The 20,565-nt window shown below is 31.9% G+C and overlaps 1 protein-coding gene across 5 annotated transcripts in view; it reads left to right on the top strand.

Annotated features, from left to right (window-relative positions):
• The window catches only part of LOC124537658 (potassium/sodium hyperpolarization-activated cyclic nucleotide-gated channel 2), a 255,504-nt gene that overhangs the window by 149,525 nt on the left and 85,414 nt on the right, over window positions 1-20,565 (top strand). For all 5 annotated transcript variants that reach the window (XM_047114557.1, XM_047114556.1, XM_047114558.1 and 2 more), the window contains exon 3: window positions 19,650-19,861. In XM_047114557.1, coding sequence (XP_046970513.1) covers window positions 19,650-19,861 — 212 coding nt within the window. The remainder of the gene's footprint in view (window positions 1-19,649; window positions 19,862-20,565) is intronic.

Raw genomic sequence — 20,565 nt, forward strand, 5'->3', positions numbered from 1 at the left:
TGAAAAACTAAAACCAAACAACCTTTTTTTATCTTCACATGCTTGCCTTTCAGTATAAAGACCTCTATAGAACCGTACCCTATCCATGCGAACTCGACATGATTAGCTAATAGAGCTAGTTAATATGAATTAAAATCAAATGCTGTCTCTAAATCGACATATTAATTACAACATGTGATGTATCAAAAACATGTGGTCTTACATGTTTTCTCAAAGTTATTTTCAAATATATATAGAAAAAACTTTCCAGACAATTCAATATCACTGTATAAAGAAAATCCTAGAACTTCGGTTGTATTACAAAAAAAAAGTATCGAAGGAGGAGAAATATGAAGATTTCAGATCACGTCCAACGAACGCTTCGAAACTTCGACGCCGAGAACATATAGAAACGATCTATTTTCTATACTTCCATGTGGTGTGGAACAGTGTACTTTTATATTGATAACTTTTTTACCGAAGAGTATTATATAAGAAAATCTAGAAAATTTATTAAGGCACAAAGTAATACTCATAAAGATATATATATTAATATTATATAAAGATTTTTTTATTGCCAAATATGCCCAGTACACAACGTCAGAATAGAACGCGTTTATATACGAACAACATTGCATGGATGCAGGTTATGACTTTGTCAGATAACATTATACCACAGTCGCCTCCATATTGGGCCTTTATTAAAAAAGTATATAAACAAGACTCACTACTTACTCACTTTCGCCCGTCCCACTTCGAACAAATGAAATTTTAGTTAGTTTTTAAATCGTTTTAATAAACGTCCGATTTTCTCCATGACATATTTGATTCATAATCCAAATATTAAAATCGAATTCTGCGAAGAAATATTAGCATTTCTATCATGAAAACCATTTAATAGTACATGTAGGTTATATTTTTATTTGATGAATTATTTTCATGACTATTCATTTTCAGATCTAGGCCACGATATAAAAGCCACGTTTTCACTGAACTACTTGGCAGTACCTGTGTTTGCAACTGTTTTCCATTCTTATAAAGTCGCCAACTTTTGCATCCTTTTTTCCTACTCCAAAACATCATAAGTCTATTTGAGCAGACATACATTTAGATGACTGCCAACATTTCTTTAAGTGTTTTATTCCAACGCATTTTGTATAAATAACAGTGATAAATTTTCTTCAGTATGTTTAATAGGCGCTATTCGCATACTGATTATGTTGTCTTTGAATATAATGATATATTTATATAAAATTAGGACATACATTTTGTATAGACTAATGATGAAGTAAATAAAACAAATTGCATATAAGGGATTTTTACATTAGCTTTCAATAAATAAAGAATTTCATGAAACCAAACCTTTAGGTATATCGATAAAATCTCCTAGACTTATTACACAAAACAGCAATTTCTTTTCTGATATATATTTCTTATTACGCACAAAACTTCCATCAGCGATTAGATTATTAATATTAATATGCCAAACTCAGAAAGTCGAACCGAGTCGATCTACGCATTCGTTCGTAGGCGTTGCTACGTGAGCCGCCTACGTAGATTCATACGTACTACGATCACGAATTACAAGAATTCCAATGTATATAAATAACAATATTATACATATATAGTCTGTTGCATAAATATAAAAGGAATACGTAAATACAGATATCAAAAATTCTGTGATAAAATAGACAAATTCCATTTATGAAAATGTATAATACCATTACTTTCTTCAGAAACAATATTAAAAAATAAAATAACTTTGTAAGGTTAAAGTTATTTGTCTTTTAATTTGAAGTTACAATTACTTTGATCGATATCTGAAACATGAGTCACAATTAACTAAATTAAGAGCTTAAGATTACGTTTCGAGAATAACAACCGACAGTAATTAATTTAGCACCGCTATCTACATTCAAAAATAATAATATAATCAAAGGCATAAAAGGCTAAATGGAATGATACGGAACCCTCAATAGATTCAATCTTTAAATTATTGAGAATTATAAAAAAAATGTCGTTTCTAATGTTCTAACTTTGAGGTGCATCAAAATTTTCACAAATTAAATCTTAGATGCTAATAAAAATAAATTATGAAAACCAATAAATGTGCGATAGTATTCACTACTATTATGCTATTAACAAATAAGCTGAAGAACACTTAAGCGTATACAGCACGCAGACAATTCTGAAATTGCTCGTAACGTCTATTCACTCAGCAATTGATCCCTAGAGCAAGCAGAATGTCGTAACCTTTCATTACTACGGGACTACGAGACTAACCATCTTGTTCTAGCAATTTCGTATGAAAATCGATACCATTTTGAAAATAGAACATAATATCTAATTTTAAATAAACACTTTTTGAAGTGAAACCTCTTTATCGGTGATTCGATAAACTAATGACGAAATAAGAATTGAGAGAAAAATTTTAAAGCACTTTTAAAAACATAAGTGGGAAGGAAGATACAACGTAGATAAAAATAGAAAGAGAGAAATATACATCATGATGTTTCGCTTCTATCATTTGTAGTGTTTTATATAGGTATATAAGCAACATTTATATATAAATATGCGATTGTTTGATAAGAATATATAAAAACATTAATAGCAATTCCGTGTTAACTTTTTCTGTGACATGGTATGGTAACGATCGCAGAAAAAGCTGTATGTATTTTTATTGCTTTCATGTTTAATAAAATGTCAAGGATGGCTAGAAAATTTAATAAAAAAAAAATCCGGAACGAGATTTGCACCATTTATTTACTTCGACTGTCGGCCTCCTGACCTATAAACGTGTTACGTAAGCCTTTCGATTGCATTTCACTCGCACACATGCGTAATCTTTATGAGATAATCGTAGATTCAATTTTCATTTACAAGATATCGAAAACGTAAACCTTTCGTGTTATGGTATTACAAAATTGTATGTATTTTTAATTAAATTATAAATAACGTAACGTGATGTGAAATACAAATAAGGGAACAGAACAAAAAACGTTCGTTTCTAATGAAACCCCTATTCGTTCTATAATTCATTACATAACCTTAATGATTTTATAATGATGTTCCGGCTTAATTGCTTCGAGCTGACGGACGTTAGTAAATAGAAAACTCTCTTACATTTAAATGAAGCCTCTTATTCGTGTTACTAATACAAAAGCGAAATTTTTAATTTTATTGTTTATTAGTCAATCAATTTATAACGTAAACTGTATATATTTTTATACAAAATAATAATTAAATATAGAGTTCGAGCTGAGATGGCCCAGTGATTAGAACGCGTGCATCTTAACCGATGATTTCGGGTTCAAATCCTAAATCCTAAAAGGAAGACATCGTGAGGAAATCCTCATGTGTCTTATTTCATCGAAATTCAGCCACATGTGGATTCCATCAACCCGCATTGGGGGGACAGAGTAGTGGAGTACGTTCCAAACCCTCTCCTTAATGGAAATGAAGGCCTTAGCCCAGCAGTGGGAATTTTACCAGGCTGTTACTTTACTTTACTATTTTTATAGAATTCAATAACATCGTGGTCATATAATACATTAGACAATACAATCACAAAAAAATAGTATCAAATTTATTAATAATGAATCTTTAAAAACGATGATTATGTACTACATAAATACATATATTATATCGTATTACGTATGTATTTTGCAATGAAGTCTCGTAGCATTTCAAGTCCTTTACGTAAGCGTCCTTGCTTTGAGTTCGGCAGACACAGCGCCGCCGTCCCTCTATTGACCCGGCTATTTTTAGCCTAAGCTTCACGAATTTATCGCTTTACAACGTGTTTGTCTGTGGAACTTCATCCTGAAAATTGTATATAACAAGCCAAAATTCTATACATACTTATTGCTAGCTTCATACATTGTTACAAATTTAATTAAAATTCATTTTATATTTGGAATTTAATTAATTTGTATATTGTTTGTACTCTTGTTTTTAATTTAGTGAGTAATTCATACCTCTTGGTTAAACTCCTTTGTTTTCTCTAATAAAATATATTACATTCGCAGTCTGATTGTTCTCATACATCCCAACTAGTTGAAAAATAATTTGACGTGTAATACTTTACATAAATTTTTTTTTTGTAAATGAACCACCAAAAAGTTTTATAGCATACCTTAGACATAATAAAATCATTCCCTTGCTTTCAAAATCACAAAATGGACTTTGTAATCTGTTATAGTATTTTGAAAAAAGAACATTATCCAGCTGATTTTAATTTCGATATATCTCTAATAACATTATTTTCAATTAGTTTTACTGATTATGACGACACACAATATTAGGTATACTTATGTATTAATTTATTTAAGTATGTTAGAAGATTAGTACGTGGAAAGGTCTAGTTCGAATCCGAAGCTCACTTGTCCCAACCCTTGTTCGATTACGTAAGCTGACCACGTGGGACGTATTTAGAAAGAATCTATGTTTAGAATATAAAGCATGAATGACAACTTGGCTTGTTTTAGATCCAACGAAAATAAAAGTTGCATATGGTTCTCAAATTTCTAATTTCGACCAGACCAGTTATCGACTGTTATTGTATTATATGTTTATATGAAAGTTTAATATAAATAATTACATATAAGACATGTATTGTATTTTAATGGCTTAGTAGTAAAACCTGAATCTATACCGAAGATTTCGGGTTCAAATACGAGCAAGTAAAATTATGATTTAAGTCATTAAGTGCGTAATAACTTATCACGTGCTCGTGCATGAATACTTAGTAAGGAAACCTTCTTGCTTTGGAATTTCAGTTCAATTCAGCCACAGGTGTATCGCCACGTCGCATTACTCCGCAAGCAGAATAAAGATATTTGTAAGGGATACAATTACAAGCTGTTACTTTAATACAACTTTTACAATTAAGATCGATATAAAAAGCATAATATATATAAGCACACAAAAGGTACCGTCGCTCTTAATTACATTCAGCTATAATTTATAAATCGCTGATCTACCTGCAATTTAACTAAAGGAAAATCTCTTATATTTTATCAACAAACGTTTTTTAATCGAAACGACTTACACAAAATGTGCTCCGTATATATTGAAGAGTCAACCAACCCTACCAATTTCAGCTAACCGCCTCGTAATGGCTTACAAATGTACTTCAGCCTAATTTCCCTATAAATCCCTATCTTTATACAAACCCTCGGGGTTTCATATAAATTTATTTATCTGGTGACCTATATCAAAACACAATGATAAATTTAAATGTAATGTAAATCCGTTCTAATTACTTGTTATATTACAACACGTACTAAAACAATGAAAACAAATATATGATTAACTATTTTCACAATATATAAAATATGTTTAGATACGGATAAAACTTAGAATCACCATAAATTCCAAATATATTATGTAATGCAAAGTATTACTACATTTCATTCTACCTGTATACACCTAGTTGATTTTATTGCTTTTGTAATGTATCCGGGAAAGTCTTTTTCCGGCGGTCCCTCGTCGGGAATACTCGCCTATAACGTAACAATCTATAAAATATATGTAATGTAATGTATAGGTTTGTTGATAAGTCCGCCTTCTGTTATAATTGTATTTGTTAGTGATAGCTGTAACAAACAATATAATTCCATACAGAAAATGAGAAGGATTTTATATAATTCTAATAATTACATATTTAATATAATCAATATGCCAAGATATCAATCAAATAATTACATTATTTTGTGCCAGTAGTAAAAATATGAAGCTAGCAATAAATGTTACGACACAGTATAAACTTCGCACTAGCGCTAAATTTCAGGTTTCGTGCAAATGTGGAATGTCTGAGAATGTGCTTCACAACGTGAAATATAGATGGCGCTACCTGCGTTCAATCTGCTGCTACTAGACACTAGACGGCGCTTTGATTTCATAACTTATGTTTCATGCTGATTCATGAAATTCCTATCTTAATAATTTATTTACGAAAATAACAATGCTTTATTAATTATTTTCAAAGGCATTTTTAGAGCCTTCAATCTAAATAGGATTATATTATTATTTAGACTTTTAGAAGATACTGAATGTTCATTTAAACAAATGAAAATATTAAAAGTCCTACACAACTAGGCACTATAGAATTCAGTAAAATTAAACAATTTATTTGATAGTAAAAAAATCCTCAAATTTATATAGCCTTTTTAATAAATAAATGAAAATTATAAATAGGCAAACCAAAGCACCAACATTTATTTCATAATTTACAATGTCTATATCATGTTTGGTCTTTTTCATATTACATGTAATTTTATATAACAAATTGTTGATATCCTAGAGGTGGAGCCAGGAGACCCTTAGCACAGGGCAACCTAGTTTGGGCTCCTGTCTCCCACACATTATTGTACTTATTATTAAGATACGTTTAAACTGTAATATATCTAATGTGGGAGAGAATAAATAAATTATTATTATTATTATTTAATAAGCAATTGCTATTATAGATATTTGTGTGTTGCTGACAATGAATGAAAATAAATATAGTTACTTACAATATTCCAAGGAACAGTGTTGAATAAAGTTCGCGAAAGTCGAAAGCTATTGAACGAAAACAGCTCATGGTGTGACCCTGACACGACCACGCGAGGTCGCGTGCCGACCCGCGCATCCAGGGTTAGCTAATCTAACAGTATCGCCATTTTAAATGCCACTACAGAAACCGTTAAGGTTAACCTTTTCACACCTGACTGATAGTTTAATTTTATATCGATCTTCAAATAAAACCTGTCCGATACTTGTTTTATTTTCCATCAAGTCCTTCGTTTTTTCTTTCGTCAATATATTCGCTGAGCAAAAAATCGAACTTACAGAATAAAAAAAAGTAAAGTAACAGCCTGTAAATTTCCCACTGTTGGGCAAAGGCCTCCTCTCACATTAAGGAGAGGGTTTGGAACATATTCCGCAACATGGTTCCAATGCGGGTTGGTGGAATGCACATGTGGCTGAATTTCGATGAAATTAGAGTCATGCAGGTTTCCTCACGATGTTTTCCTTCGACGCCGAGCACGATATATATGTATATAGTGGTGCTTGCCTGGATTTGAACCCGAAATCATCGGTTAAGATGCACGCGTTCTAACCACTGGGCCATCTCGGCTCTCTTACTGAATGACGACCATGAAATGTCAAAGAGTGATATAAATGCGAAGGACTCGTTCTGTATTTGATATGGATGTAGTTTCAGCCCCGGGGGCTACATTTTTTAATTCACCTTTGAGAGGTTAAAAATGAAGAATGATGAATGCGCTGTTAAAAAATTGTTTTAAATATTTCGCTCAAATAAAGGCTCAGATTTACCTAGTTTAGTCTAAATATAAAAATAAGAACATACAAAGGATTCGTGCGTCAAACCAGTATAACAGTAAATAGAATTTCAACATTTAGCGAGTGATATGCTAAATGAAATACAGAATAATACACTTAAAATAAAAAAATCGCATGAAAGAAGATTAAATGGGCAAATAAGTTCATTGAAATTGGTGCTGTAAGGAATTTATACTGTTTAATAAAGGCAATGTGTTGACATATCTAGGACATTAGCAATAATAACCCTCATCCCTGTTTTCTTAGTCTAGTTTACTCTTCAAATTGAAACACTGCAAAGCGCTGCATTGATACCTATATCGATGAACTCTGGAGCGCTAGGCACAACCGTTTGTTCAACAATTCATAATGAGCAGTATAAATGCATAACACCGTATAGATAGCAGAAGTATTTAACACATAAAATAAGTATAAAATTTAATGTAAAATTTAATTCTTGGGGCTATTTGACAACATGCTGCTATATACGTGATGACTACCAATAAATAGACAGGAGGTATGATAATAAATAAATTATAAATAAATACATATAAAACAATAACAGCTAAAGATACTCAAAAGCTACCTGGTATTACATACAAAAGGGGATATTTTAAATATATTATGGTATTTACAAAGCAATTTTATTTACACTAATGAGACGTAGCTCTCCTGTCCATTGTGCTTGTAATCACACTTATTCTATATTTAAATTACTACGACACTATTCAACACTAACAGTAGGTTATCTCGTGATAACCTATACTAATATTATAAAAGTAACTCTGTTTGTCTGTCGCACTTTCTCTACCAAATCTATGAACGGAATTTGATGATACTTGATAACCAGCTTAACTTGAACTCCAAGAGGACATAGGCTACTTTTTTTGTCTAACACATGACAACCAACCTCCTTAAAGAAGAGCGAAGCCGCGGGCGACAACTAGTATATAACAACAACAGCAGCCTGTAAATTCCCACTGCTGGGCTAAAGGCCTCCTCTCCCTTTGAGGAGAAGGTCCGCTGAGCACGAGATGAATTATAAAGACAAATAAAGCACATGAATCAGCGGTGCCTGCCTGGGTTTGAACCCGCAATCATCGGTTAAGATGCACGCGTTCTAACCAATGGGCCATCTCGACTCGACTACTAGTATGTTATGTATTAAAAGGTCTATGAAAGAAAATTAATACTTGGTAACGTTTTTTTTGTGTCATTCGCAAAATTCTAAAGAGAATTGTACGACGGTAATTCGTAGATCGCATGTCGTTTTTAATCAAAGCTAATGGACTCTAGAGGAGTTTGAGTTTTTGAACTGTTATCGAAAATCTTCTCGAAATATTATTTTTGTTTTTGTCCATCTATCTTTTGTAATAAGTGGTCACCTCACTACTACCAACCATTCTTCATACTGTGCTAAGGTGTGCCTAGTATCTACATTGAACATTGTGTGAACATAATGTTCAAACTAATTTTAGTGTTAAGTTTATTTTGTTTTTGTTAATTGGATAATATTTTTGATTCTGAGTCAACATATTTATTATTCTGAGTTCAACTCAGAAGAGTTACATCAAATGTGTATCTTACTGTGATAACAAACTTTTAAAAAAAACATAGCTTTCGTATTTATTACTAAGTTTCTATTCAGATTGCTAACAGAAATGTATTAGGGTACATCCACGGAAACAAAAGATTAAAAAACTACCAATATAAAGTTGAAGACAAAAATTAAAATAAGGAGAAGAAATATAGTCAATTATAATACGAGCAATGTCGGGAGTAAGAATCGGCAATATGTAATGCAACATAGATACGACATTGCTATTTTATAGACTTTTGCACCTGTAGGTGTTTAATCACAAGACAAATAACGTACAATTTTCCCTGTATATATTTTATACACCGCAATTCCCGTACCATCTGCTCTGGAGATCGTGCATACATTCATTATATAAACAACTAACTATTAACGCTTCACGACTTCGTGTATTTAAACAAGTACTCCAATATTATGCGAGTATCGCTGCAAATAAACCAGCGTGCAGGATTATTTGTTATTCAAATAAAATACTTAAATTTAACAATGTAACTGTTACTGGACGAATGACAAATTTTAAATTAAAATTAAAACGTGTACTGGTCATACACCTCGTTTTATTGTCTCCACTGATGTCAGGACACATACTTTTTTTTCAGAGGATCGGAATTGCGATTCAACGGGGAAATTTTGCCAGCCTATTTGATACCATTGCACGCAGTCATTATTTGTATAATAGCTATTTTTAATAACTTATTCGTATATATCTATTAATTTTTTTTAAATACATAATCTACACATAATTGTTTGAAATATTCGGGGTTTGGAAAAAATATATCGTCGGATTTGTTCGAATGTGACATCATGTTTTTTTTTTTAAAAAAATCCATGGACTTAGGTGCTGTTTATTAGAGCTTAAAAACAATTTAAAATTAAACAAAATTTATTTATGAATTAAATGGCAATTGAAAGTGATTATGAGTTGTATATAAAATAGCGATGTAGGTGTAGTTTCAACATAATCCACACCGACTTAGACAGCCCGAAGTTGTTTTTAGCTTTTCAGATTATAGAAAGCTATTTAGAGAAATGAATGAATGGAAATGAATGATTGTTCTAAAGTTGTACATTGCATACGAATTCATAGAAATAGTTGGATAGGTTCAATAAATTATATACAACGTAACAATTTCCCTTTAAATAATAATAATTCAATAATAGATGTTTCCCGTACAATAACAGCTTATAAATAGTGACGCATTCCGTAGCACAATTAATTAATTTAAATTTAATGTAATGAATATTTTTATTAATGATAGCTATCATTGATTATTTATAGTTATGATAGTGTTACTGTTACAGTTTGCAAAATTATTTTTCCACATTTGTATTCTTGAAGTTTGAAAACTATTCTTGTTGAATTTTATTAATCTATTTTTCTTCAAACAGTAGTTTTTTTCAAGAGTTCTATTCTGCTTCAATCTTACCCTTACAGCTTTAAAGCTTTTATAAAGAATGGGGACTACAATAGCCCTAAGGTCTAGGTATAGACCTGCTTTGCTATTACGCAATTTTATTACCTTTACTGAAAAATTAATACTACTACTACTTTTTCTAGCAAACATTTGTAGCGGAATAATATCAAATTAAATCGAATCAATAAAAATACATCGATATTTTGGATCTATGCAGTATAATACTCCATACAAACAACAACAACAGCCTGTAAATTCCCACTGCTGGGCTAAAGGCCTCCTCTCCCCTTGAGGAGAAGGATTGGAACATATTCCACCACGCTGTTCCAATGCGGGTTGGTGGAATACACATGTGGCAGAATTTTTATGAAATTTGTCACATGCAGGTTTCCTCCTTCAGCAGGTTTGAACCCGCAATCATCGGTTAAGATGCACGCGTTCTAACCACTGGGCCATCTCGACTCACCTAATACTCCATAATACTGATTTATCGGCTGCAACATTAATCAATCCTCAACAGTTGCTATGCTATAAACGTAATAGTATCGCTGTTTATTGCTATGCGACATTTATACCGCTAAACGAGACTACAATAACTTATAGTCGTATTGCCCACCGTCGCATGGATTACTCGCGTTTATTGAGAAATACTGAAAATCAAAGACTAATAACAAATAATAATAATAAGCTGCGCATACATTTGAGCAAAACATGTACATAACTCGTGGTCTCATAATTTCTTTATGACAGAAATTTGACATGACTGAAGAAAAAAGCGTCGATTGTTTATAGTGCATTCAGAAGTACTAATTACTAATTTTCTAGTACTGGGTTGCTATAATTTATAATCAAATCAAAATTACTTTATTCAAGTAGGCTTTTACAAACTATTTTGAATCGACATTGAACAACTATATTAAGTGAAGATACCGGTTTGGAAAGTAGATTTTACAGAAAAGAACCGGCAAGTAAATGAATAGTTATATTACTCTTTTTCGACATTTAAAAATACAGTCATGTTAGTTAGATACAATTATATAATATATTACATATCAAGCCTAAAGTCAACATCTATTAATTCCACGCTTTTTTATCACCTGTCTAATATGTATTTTTAACTTTGCCGTTTCATAAATTCAAATCATTTACCAATTTATTATTCGCAAATGATTTGAATTTATGAAACGGCAAAGTTTAAAATGTCTGTGGATTTTTTAATATATTCCGACCCAAAAATCTCGTCATTATAATTCTACAGATTTATAAGCTAATCACTACAAGCGTAGTAGTCAATGAAATACTACGTGATTTCATTAAAGAATCGTTAGCTAAATTTGTAAAATTTCGACACCAAATACAAATGCCTTTTCAAATAAAAGCCGCTTATGATAGCAATCATGTTCCATTAATACGTTACATTAATTAAAAAGGGTCGGATATACCCTTTGGTACAACACAGGTAAAACGTAAACCCGGTGAATAGTTACAATAGATATTATGAAGCATTCATGCATTTCAACCTACATGATAATTATAATCAAAATAGCCATTTGATGAAAGAACCGCCATGTTCGTTAGTTGGTTAAGAGTTCGGTAGAAAAGTTTCAGAAAAAGTCTTCTTCACCATTTTCAACAACACGGCGTGATAATGCGTGGCGGTATATAAGCACAAAACACTTTTCCTTATTTGTAAAAGACCATTCAGTCATACGCAATTATTTCATAAATAAAATTCCGAATTAGCCTGTAAAAATTTTCCGCTATACTGAATTTATTAACAGTCCCCACACTTTTTCCAATTAAAATTGTCCGAAAAAACAACAATTAAGGGACCTTGTCGTATCCACAATGCTTCAGTATTACACAATTCACCTGAATTTTCATTTCATTGAAACCATTTTGTACTGACCTCTAACTAGAACGTACCTTTTAAAAAATACAGGGAATAAAGCTTCTAGCTAATATAGCAATTCCTTCCGAATTGGTATTTCAATTGAAGAATTATTCAAATTGAGAATTTTTTTTTTTCATCTTTGTTTCAGCCATCAATAAATATTTAAATCAAAACGAATACAAATTAATCAAATCAAAATACTCTTTATTGTACACCAGTAAAAAAAAACACATATACACGGTTAGATGAAAGATGTACAAGAGGCGGCCTTATCGCTAACACAGCGATCTCTTCCAGGCAACCTTAAGGTAGAGGAAAATAGATATAGAAAATTAATTTCTTAGAGTAGAGTTAGTATTATATATAGTAGTTATATTCCCTGTTTAAATGTATAAATAATGTAATACCTTTTTGAACTACGTACATTTACATGTAATCAGACGGATCTAGGTAAAATAGTTCGTGGAAGGAGAATCCAAAATTAAGCCTTCATTAGGCAAGTCATACGTCATACTGAGAATCCCTCCGGAGTAACATATCAGATACATATGACCTTGAATGTAGATAATTAAACTACAAACATCTCCTTGGAGAATTATCGGCGTTTCGGTTCATTTCGAAATGGAGCGTTGTTCCGGGATTTATTTTAACCGGGAAATCAATTACAATTATTTTATTTTCTGTTGTTCGTGCTGCAAATATTTACATCACATTGTTTTACATTAATATGTAATAAAAATTCATTATCATTGCATCGTTGCGGTATTTTATATATTTCAGACGCTAGAGCATAATTTATTTTTCATAAATTGGTATTTCTTTATGCCGATTTTATCAATATCAGCTGGAAAGTTATTCATTCAATTGAAAATCGAGTATTCTGTTTACTTCTAAAGAATTTATTATGAGTGAGTGTATATTGACCTTTTTATTGGTTGGTTAGATGTACATGTATGCCTTTGTATAGATTATGATATATATAGAGTATAATTTTCTTTTTCTCGGCTCAGATACTCTAACAATGTATGAAATATTCTAAAGAATATCTTCATCCTATTTACTTTTCTATTTTCTTTATGTTTTTATTGGGTTGGAACAGTTTATGTACCGCTGGAATGTCGGTAATTTTTTCGACCTCTTGAAAAGTTTTTTCGTCCCATATTCGGCGTATTTCTAATAAAGTGAAGTTGTAAGCATTAGTCATGTAAGTCGAAATTTATGTGTGGTAATATTTCGAAGGCAAACCATATTACAGTATTAAATTAAGAGGAAAAATCGGGTTCCCATTAAAGCTACACGACTGCCTATTACTTGTTATTCTATTAATATTCATTAACAAATAAAGATGTCTTTGTTGATGTAAATAAAGAGACTAAATCTGCATTACATTGTTATTCCTTTAGTCTAAAATTATCCACGATGACTCACGCGCCCTCTTAAGAACCAGACCCAAACATATAAAATATAAAAAAATTACTAGCGTATGTAACCAGATTCAAGGGCACAGATAATAGAAATTCAAAAAAATCATTCCATGTGTTTAGAAAATAAACAACTAAAAAAGGAAAAATAAAAAGAAATCACAATAATACAATTTGATTTCATTGTTTCAATCATTTTAAAAATCACGAGCGATTAACGATGATGTAAACATGTCTCATTTATTAGTGAAATTATAGCTTAATTATTTATATTGTCGTTTCATAATCTGTAATATATTATTGTTTATGAATGAATACAATGTATATTGTAAGAATGTGCCGAACAGACGTTTGCCTAATAAAATCGTAATATCGTATTGTTGGTAATTTAAGAGATAATAACATTTACGTAATTATAATTTATTTTACATTGATATGAATACACGTTTTTTATAATTTAATTTAATAACAAAGTTATTTAATTAATATTTTAGATATATTTTCTCAGCAGTTTATAATATAAACTAATTATTACTTGTAAGACAACTCAAATTCGTACGAGTAAATTGTGCGAATAATATAAATTTGTCAAATTTAAATAATAAAGGGTTTGATGGATACAACAAAGGACCCGGGTGGATACAACTCACCCATCAATTATTCTGTAACTTAAAACTTATACATCAATAGTTTGTCTCACTGTGCCCCAGTTTCGAGAGTGGGTGAACTACTGTAATAACAGGCACAAGGCGTATAACATAAATTCCCAAGGTTCACGACGCAATGCCGATGTAAGGAATGATCGATATATTTTACTGTCCAAATTATATAGATGCGTCGATGATCACTTACCATGAAAAACCGCTTTGAAAAAGTACATTTATTTAAAGATAAAATATCAATTCAGGATCGAATTTTCTTTAATTTACTATAAATTCTTCAATCGCCGCTTTCCTTCCTTGCATTTTGCTGAGAGTGTATTTACTTTCTTTTGATAATACGTAAATGTCAAATGAAATTTGATTTATCTGCTCATATAGTATTTCTTCTTAATAATAAGAAGAATAATAAGAATTTTATATAATATTAAATATATTATATAAAATTTATACACGAAAAGAAAATGCAATAAGCCGCCTACGCCAAATTCCTTGACACCGACTCCAAATATAACAATAATTATAACTACATGATATAATCGTTAATCGACTTTTAAGTAGTCTAATATTTTTCATTTCATTTAACTTAGGAAGACTCTAAAAAATATGTTGAATACGCAATTATTTTTATTACTTTTTCGTGCATATTCATTTGTTTTAAAATAGTGTTTTGTTTGAAGTCGGTTTTTCTTTTTGTTAAAATTTTATTTATTTTTTGATTTTAAGTGAAGCTGATGTTGACTAACTAATTTTTTTTAATATGGATAGATTAAGCGTTCCGTTTATATGAGTCAGAAACTACTTCGAGGACAATTTCAAAGGAAACTTGCGAATAAAGCAAAAATAGACTTTCGAAAATGCGGATTTAATACGTCACGCGGCGTAAACTACAAGGATCCCTCGAAAGAGCTGTAATCGAACTCAGCAAAAAAACTTTGAAAAAGACCAACTATATTTTGTACATCATATGACATCACATCACATACACAAAATTTGATTAAAGATAGTAAGAAATTCTGCCCCATATCGCACCCTAACTGCGAGCCGTATAGGAGTTCCATCACTACATAGTATAAAACAAAGTCGCTTTCTCTGTCCCTATATCTTTAAATCTACGCAACGGATTTTGATGCGGTTTTTTTTAAAAGATAGTGTGATTCAAGGGGAATATTTGTGTATATAAAACATGAACAATATAGTAAAGACACACTGATAATTTTAGAAGTTTGCGATGTGATGTCGTATATAAACAAATTCTGTAGTATATTTAGTATCAGTATTGCACCCGTGCGAAGCCGGGGTGGGTAGCTAGTTGATTATAATATTCGACTATGATAATTACATAAACATAACCACATTACGGAAGGTGACTCAAATATCCAAATAACCTATAAATAAAAGATTCGACCGAGTATCGCTAACGTGCTCCTCAGAATTGTTCCGTTCCCTTCCGTTCCGTCACTTTGTCATGGATCCTGTGCTCAGAACCTTACCAAACTTTCACCAAATTACCCTTGAAGTATATATTTTATAATAAAAAAAGAATTATCAAAATTGGTTAACGTGATTTTCAGTTATTCACCTATTTGTCGCGCATATACATAACGCAAATTTAAGACTTATGTCGTTTTCACATGGATACCATCATCGGAAAAAAAAATAAAAAAATGGGACCCCACGGGAAGCACTACCTTTCAAACAAAAAAAAAATTATCAAAATCGGTCCACCCAGTGAAAAGTTATGAGGTAACAAACATAAAAAAAAAAAAAAAAAAAAAAAAAATACAGACGAATTGATAACCTCCTCCTTTTGGAAGTCGGTTGAAAAAAGTTTCTTTTAATCAAAATACTTTTTCAAGTGTAGTTCACTGAAATCATTTAGAATTTTATATATACCTACTAAATTGTTTGTACTTAATGATATTCTTTACATAAAATCTTCTTTCTCTGACCTTGAAAAGCTACAATCTATAGCATTACAAACAAACAAAGCGTAATTCTCCTTTTATTTATAGTCAAAACCAAATCTAATTTCATACAGTCGAATTCATAAGAAACAGTATGAAACATAATATTTAGTATTTATCATTAAAACATGAGACGCTCGACGTGAGCCAATGATGCAAGCACGCCGCCTTTTTCGACGGGAAAATAGCGATCCCGTCATAAGCAAACTTATTCTTATTAATCACTAGCATTCGACCTAAACTTCGCCCGCATTTTGGAGGCCATCGGAGGTTTTAGGTATAAAGAGGTATTCTATGTTCTTTCTTGGAGTTTAAATATGTTTCATAACAAATTTCAGTTCAGTGGTTGTTTGGTTGCGTAACAGACGACCAACCCTATGGAATTACTTTTGCGTTTATAATATTAATATAGATTATTATGCATCATATCCAATTATCTATAATCTTACACGCTTATGCGTTCTCTGCCAAAACCATTATGATACATATAAAACAATTTATACAAATTTTAGTAATTAAAATTAAATATTATTTTTTAGCAATTTAAGCGGTCTAGTAAATAGATAAAAGAGAAAATTTATGAATAAGTTTTTAAACATATATACGTACAAAGATAGATGTAAAGTTGTCTCCTAGCATACATTTCATTTATGTATTTTGATGTATTGTATTCTTATAAGTACATACAGCGGATTGAGATAATTTTGTATTGCATTTGATTTACTTTTATTTTTAGAAAAAAATATCAAACAAAAACCAAAAGTTTCAAAAGTGGAATCAATAAAATTATTGGATACACATTTTACAATATTCGTCATAATTTTAAGCTGAATTTTGTAATACATATTGTATTTTTTAATCTATATTCTTTTTTTAAATTTCGAACATTGAAACAATTTTTAAAAATAGAAGTGGTTTTTATTTAAACCAATTTCAAGAAACTACGCAAACTCTTCCAAACGCATTTATATCACAACCAACATGCAATAGGTTCAAAGAAATGTTGATGGTGTGCTAAAAGTTTTATTGTATACAAATTTTTCACTGTTTTTGTAGCAAGTATACTGTATATAAAGCAAGGAATCGGCTTTTAATATATTTTTGTATAAAATGGACAATATTTTAAGCCCTGTTTACGATCGCAAACGGAAATGCACATAATAAAATAAAAGATTTAATTGAGCTATAACCAGAGATTGGAGTGGATTCACCCGGCAGTAAGCTCCTATAGACTTATCTACCATAGCCACGGGATGTTATTTAGATGATGAGGTTGGCAGCGCATTGGCAATACAACTTCAATAGACGAAACCAAAAACCATTATGGTTTTACCACTCTTGCCACTTGCATGAAACTTCCATTCAACCAGGTAGATTTTTTCAAAAACTATGGTATCATAAAATTACAAATCTGTTCAGTATAAAGGTATAGGTTATGTCTAATTTATTTTGTTTCACAAACAATGCAATTACTTATGTAATTATCTATTAGCTAGTTGTTAAGCAGAACTCGAGGTTGTACATCACTTCTAGAGACTTATTCTCTTTTTCGTTCATGAGTTTCGAATGCCACTGTCCTATCGGACTGTGAAAGAGAGATAGAAATAGAGTGTACATGCTGAAACCGTTTTTTATTAAGGAGCAAATACGAGCGCGTGATCCATGTCGGCCTCTTATTTATTATTATTTAATTAAAGAAATGATACATGTCCGAAACAAACATGTTTTCAAATCGTTTATGTGTTATTTTACGCGCTATAAAAAGCGCATTAACGTTAGATAGGTGAATAGCCAATGTCGAATGTAAGAAATTTCGAAAGAATCTTAGGAACGTCGAAAATTCGCTATTTTCATGTTTCCGGATATTGCTACGTGTTTACGCACTATACACTATAACCTTATTACTCACGCAATACTACGAAAATATAATATACTCAGAGCAAAAAGTATTGTGAAGATGCGTTGAAGTTCCTAACCTAGTAGTTTGCTAGTCAGAAACAGTAAAGTAATTCACCCAACTCGCAGTGTTCACGAATCACGAGCGGTAACGGACGTTTATTTACAGTCAAATAAAAATGTAATTATTCCGTGCAGCATCGTAAAAATATTTTAAAACACAACAATAAACGTAAAAACGAATACGGATTTTAATATTTTATGAGAAGGATATATTTAAACAACTTTACACGTGACATATTCTCGAATTGGCATGCACTATCTAATTCAAATAGTTTTTTATTAAAAACTTATGGCCATTCTTCAAAAAGACTTCAAGAGATTTCAAAAAGAAAAATGTTATCAGCCCTTTTCATTAGTGATTCTACTTTTAATTTAAAAAAAAATAAACCTATGTAAAAATCTTCATTAATTAGATGAATGTTACGTGACTTCCAATAACATTTTTGATAAAAGAAAGCATTATGATTAGTAGTTTAAGCGGTTTTATAAAAAATAAAAGAAAACTATCCATCCATAGAAAACGATGTCGTTTTAAAAGCCGTTATTTCATTTGAGCAGCACGTCTAGGAAATTCAAAAAACTATTTCAACCACTAGAGATATAAAAAAAGTTGAACTGAGTGTAAAAGTAAACTGCAACTCAAATGAGATTTTCGCTGAAAGAATTCCTTTATTTACAAAACTGTCTGAAGTCTTTGTGTGCATTCAAATTATCGAATCAGTTTTTGTCTTATATTAAAAGTAATATCATTGTTAAATTGAGCTAACGTAAAATGCAACCACATACATATAATGACGACGACCTTGGTCGAGTAGTGTGTACACCGGTTTTCATGGTTACACCACCCCGAGGTCCCGGGTTCGATTCTCGGCCGCGTCGATATAGAAAATTCATTAGTTTTTCATGTTGTCTTGGATCTGGGTGTTTGTGGTCGTTACTTCTGATTATCCATAACACGGGTGCTTTAGCTACTACATAATACATTGGGATCAGAGTAATGTATATGTTGTTGTCCAATTTTTATTATTTATTATTATTATTATAATAATTGACTCTTATGCTTCATTGAGTCGAGTGGCCCAGTGGTTAGGACGCGTGCATTTTAACCGATGATTGCGGGTTCAAACCCAGGCAAGCACCGCTGATTCATGTGATTAATTTGTCTTTATAATTCATCTCGTGCTCAGCGGTGAAGATAAACTTCGTGAGGAAACCTGCATGTGACAAATTTCGTAGAAATTCTGCCACATGTGTATTCCACCAACCCGCATTGGAACAGCGTGGTAAAATATGTTCCAAACCTTCTCCTCTAAGGGAGATGAGGCCTTTAGCCCAGCAGTGGGAATTTACAGGCTGTTGTTGTTGTTGTTGTATGCTTCATCTCCATGGACTCAGTTGTTCCAATTTTAATAGTGTGATATATTTGCAGATGCGAAGATGGTGGAGGCGGCGCGGCGACAGGCACGGGCGGGCGTGCGGCGTCGCTGCGGCTCGCGAACGGGCGGGTCGCAGCGCAGTCGGCGGAGCAGCTACCGCACTCGCCCGCGGACTGCAACTCCGTGCGAATATCCATCGACAACACCAACACATGCTGCACCGACTCGCTCGTCACAGCGCTCGATGACGAGACCCTACTGCTTGGTTAGTTCTTGTGTTTATCTTTCTTAAAAAACTGCACACTATTGCACTATAGGTTTTTTTTGTGGTATAGGTTGTTGGACGAGCAGATGGGCCACCTGATGGTAAGTGGATCACCCATAGACAATGACGCTGTAAGAAATATTAACTATTCCTTAATCGTCAATGTGCCATCAACCTTGGGAACTATGTTGTTATGTCCCTTGTGCCTGCAGTTACACTGGCTCACTCACCCTTCAAACCGGAACACAACAATACTGAGTACTGTTATTTGGCGGTAGAATAACTGATGAGTCGGTGGTACCTACCCAAACGGGCTTGCACGCCCTACCACCAAGTAAAGGTAGTCCTTTACTCTTATAATCAATCCGATGTGGCAACAATTCATCATGACTGGACAAGTTTACGTGCTCTCTGACGTAAGAGAGTGGCAAATACCCAACATTAAAACTCCAGCTGCTAATGAAGGAAAAACTCATTTGATTTAGACTATTATATCAGCAACAGGTAAAAGATTGTTTAAGCATTTCCAAAAAGAATATATCTATTATTATGGTCTAGAGGGAATAGGCAGCGTCTAGAGCAAAGTACCTTGTTTGTATGTAACTTATAATTAATTATTACTGTGGTTGGAATACACAAATAATATTAATAATTTTATTTCACAATGTACGCAAAATTATTATGCAATCCATCCTACACAAAAA

Source organism: Vanessa cardui, chromosome 18 (assembly GCF_905220365.1).
Source record: "Vanessa cardui chromosome 18, ilVanCard2.1, whole genome shotgun sequence".
In the NCBI taxonomy this organism is placed as follows: domain Eukaryota; kingdom Metazoa; phylum Arthropoda; class Insecta; order Lepidoptera; family Nymphalidae; genus Vanessa; species Vanessa cardui.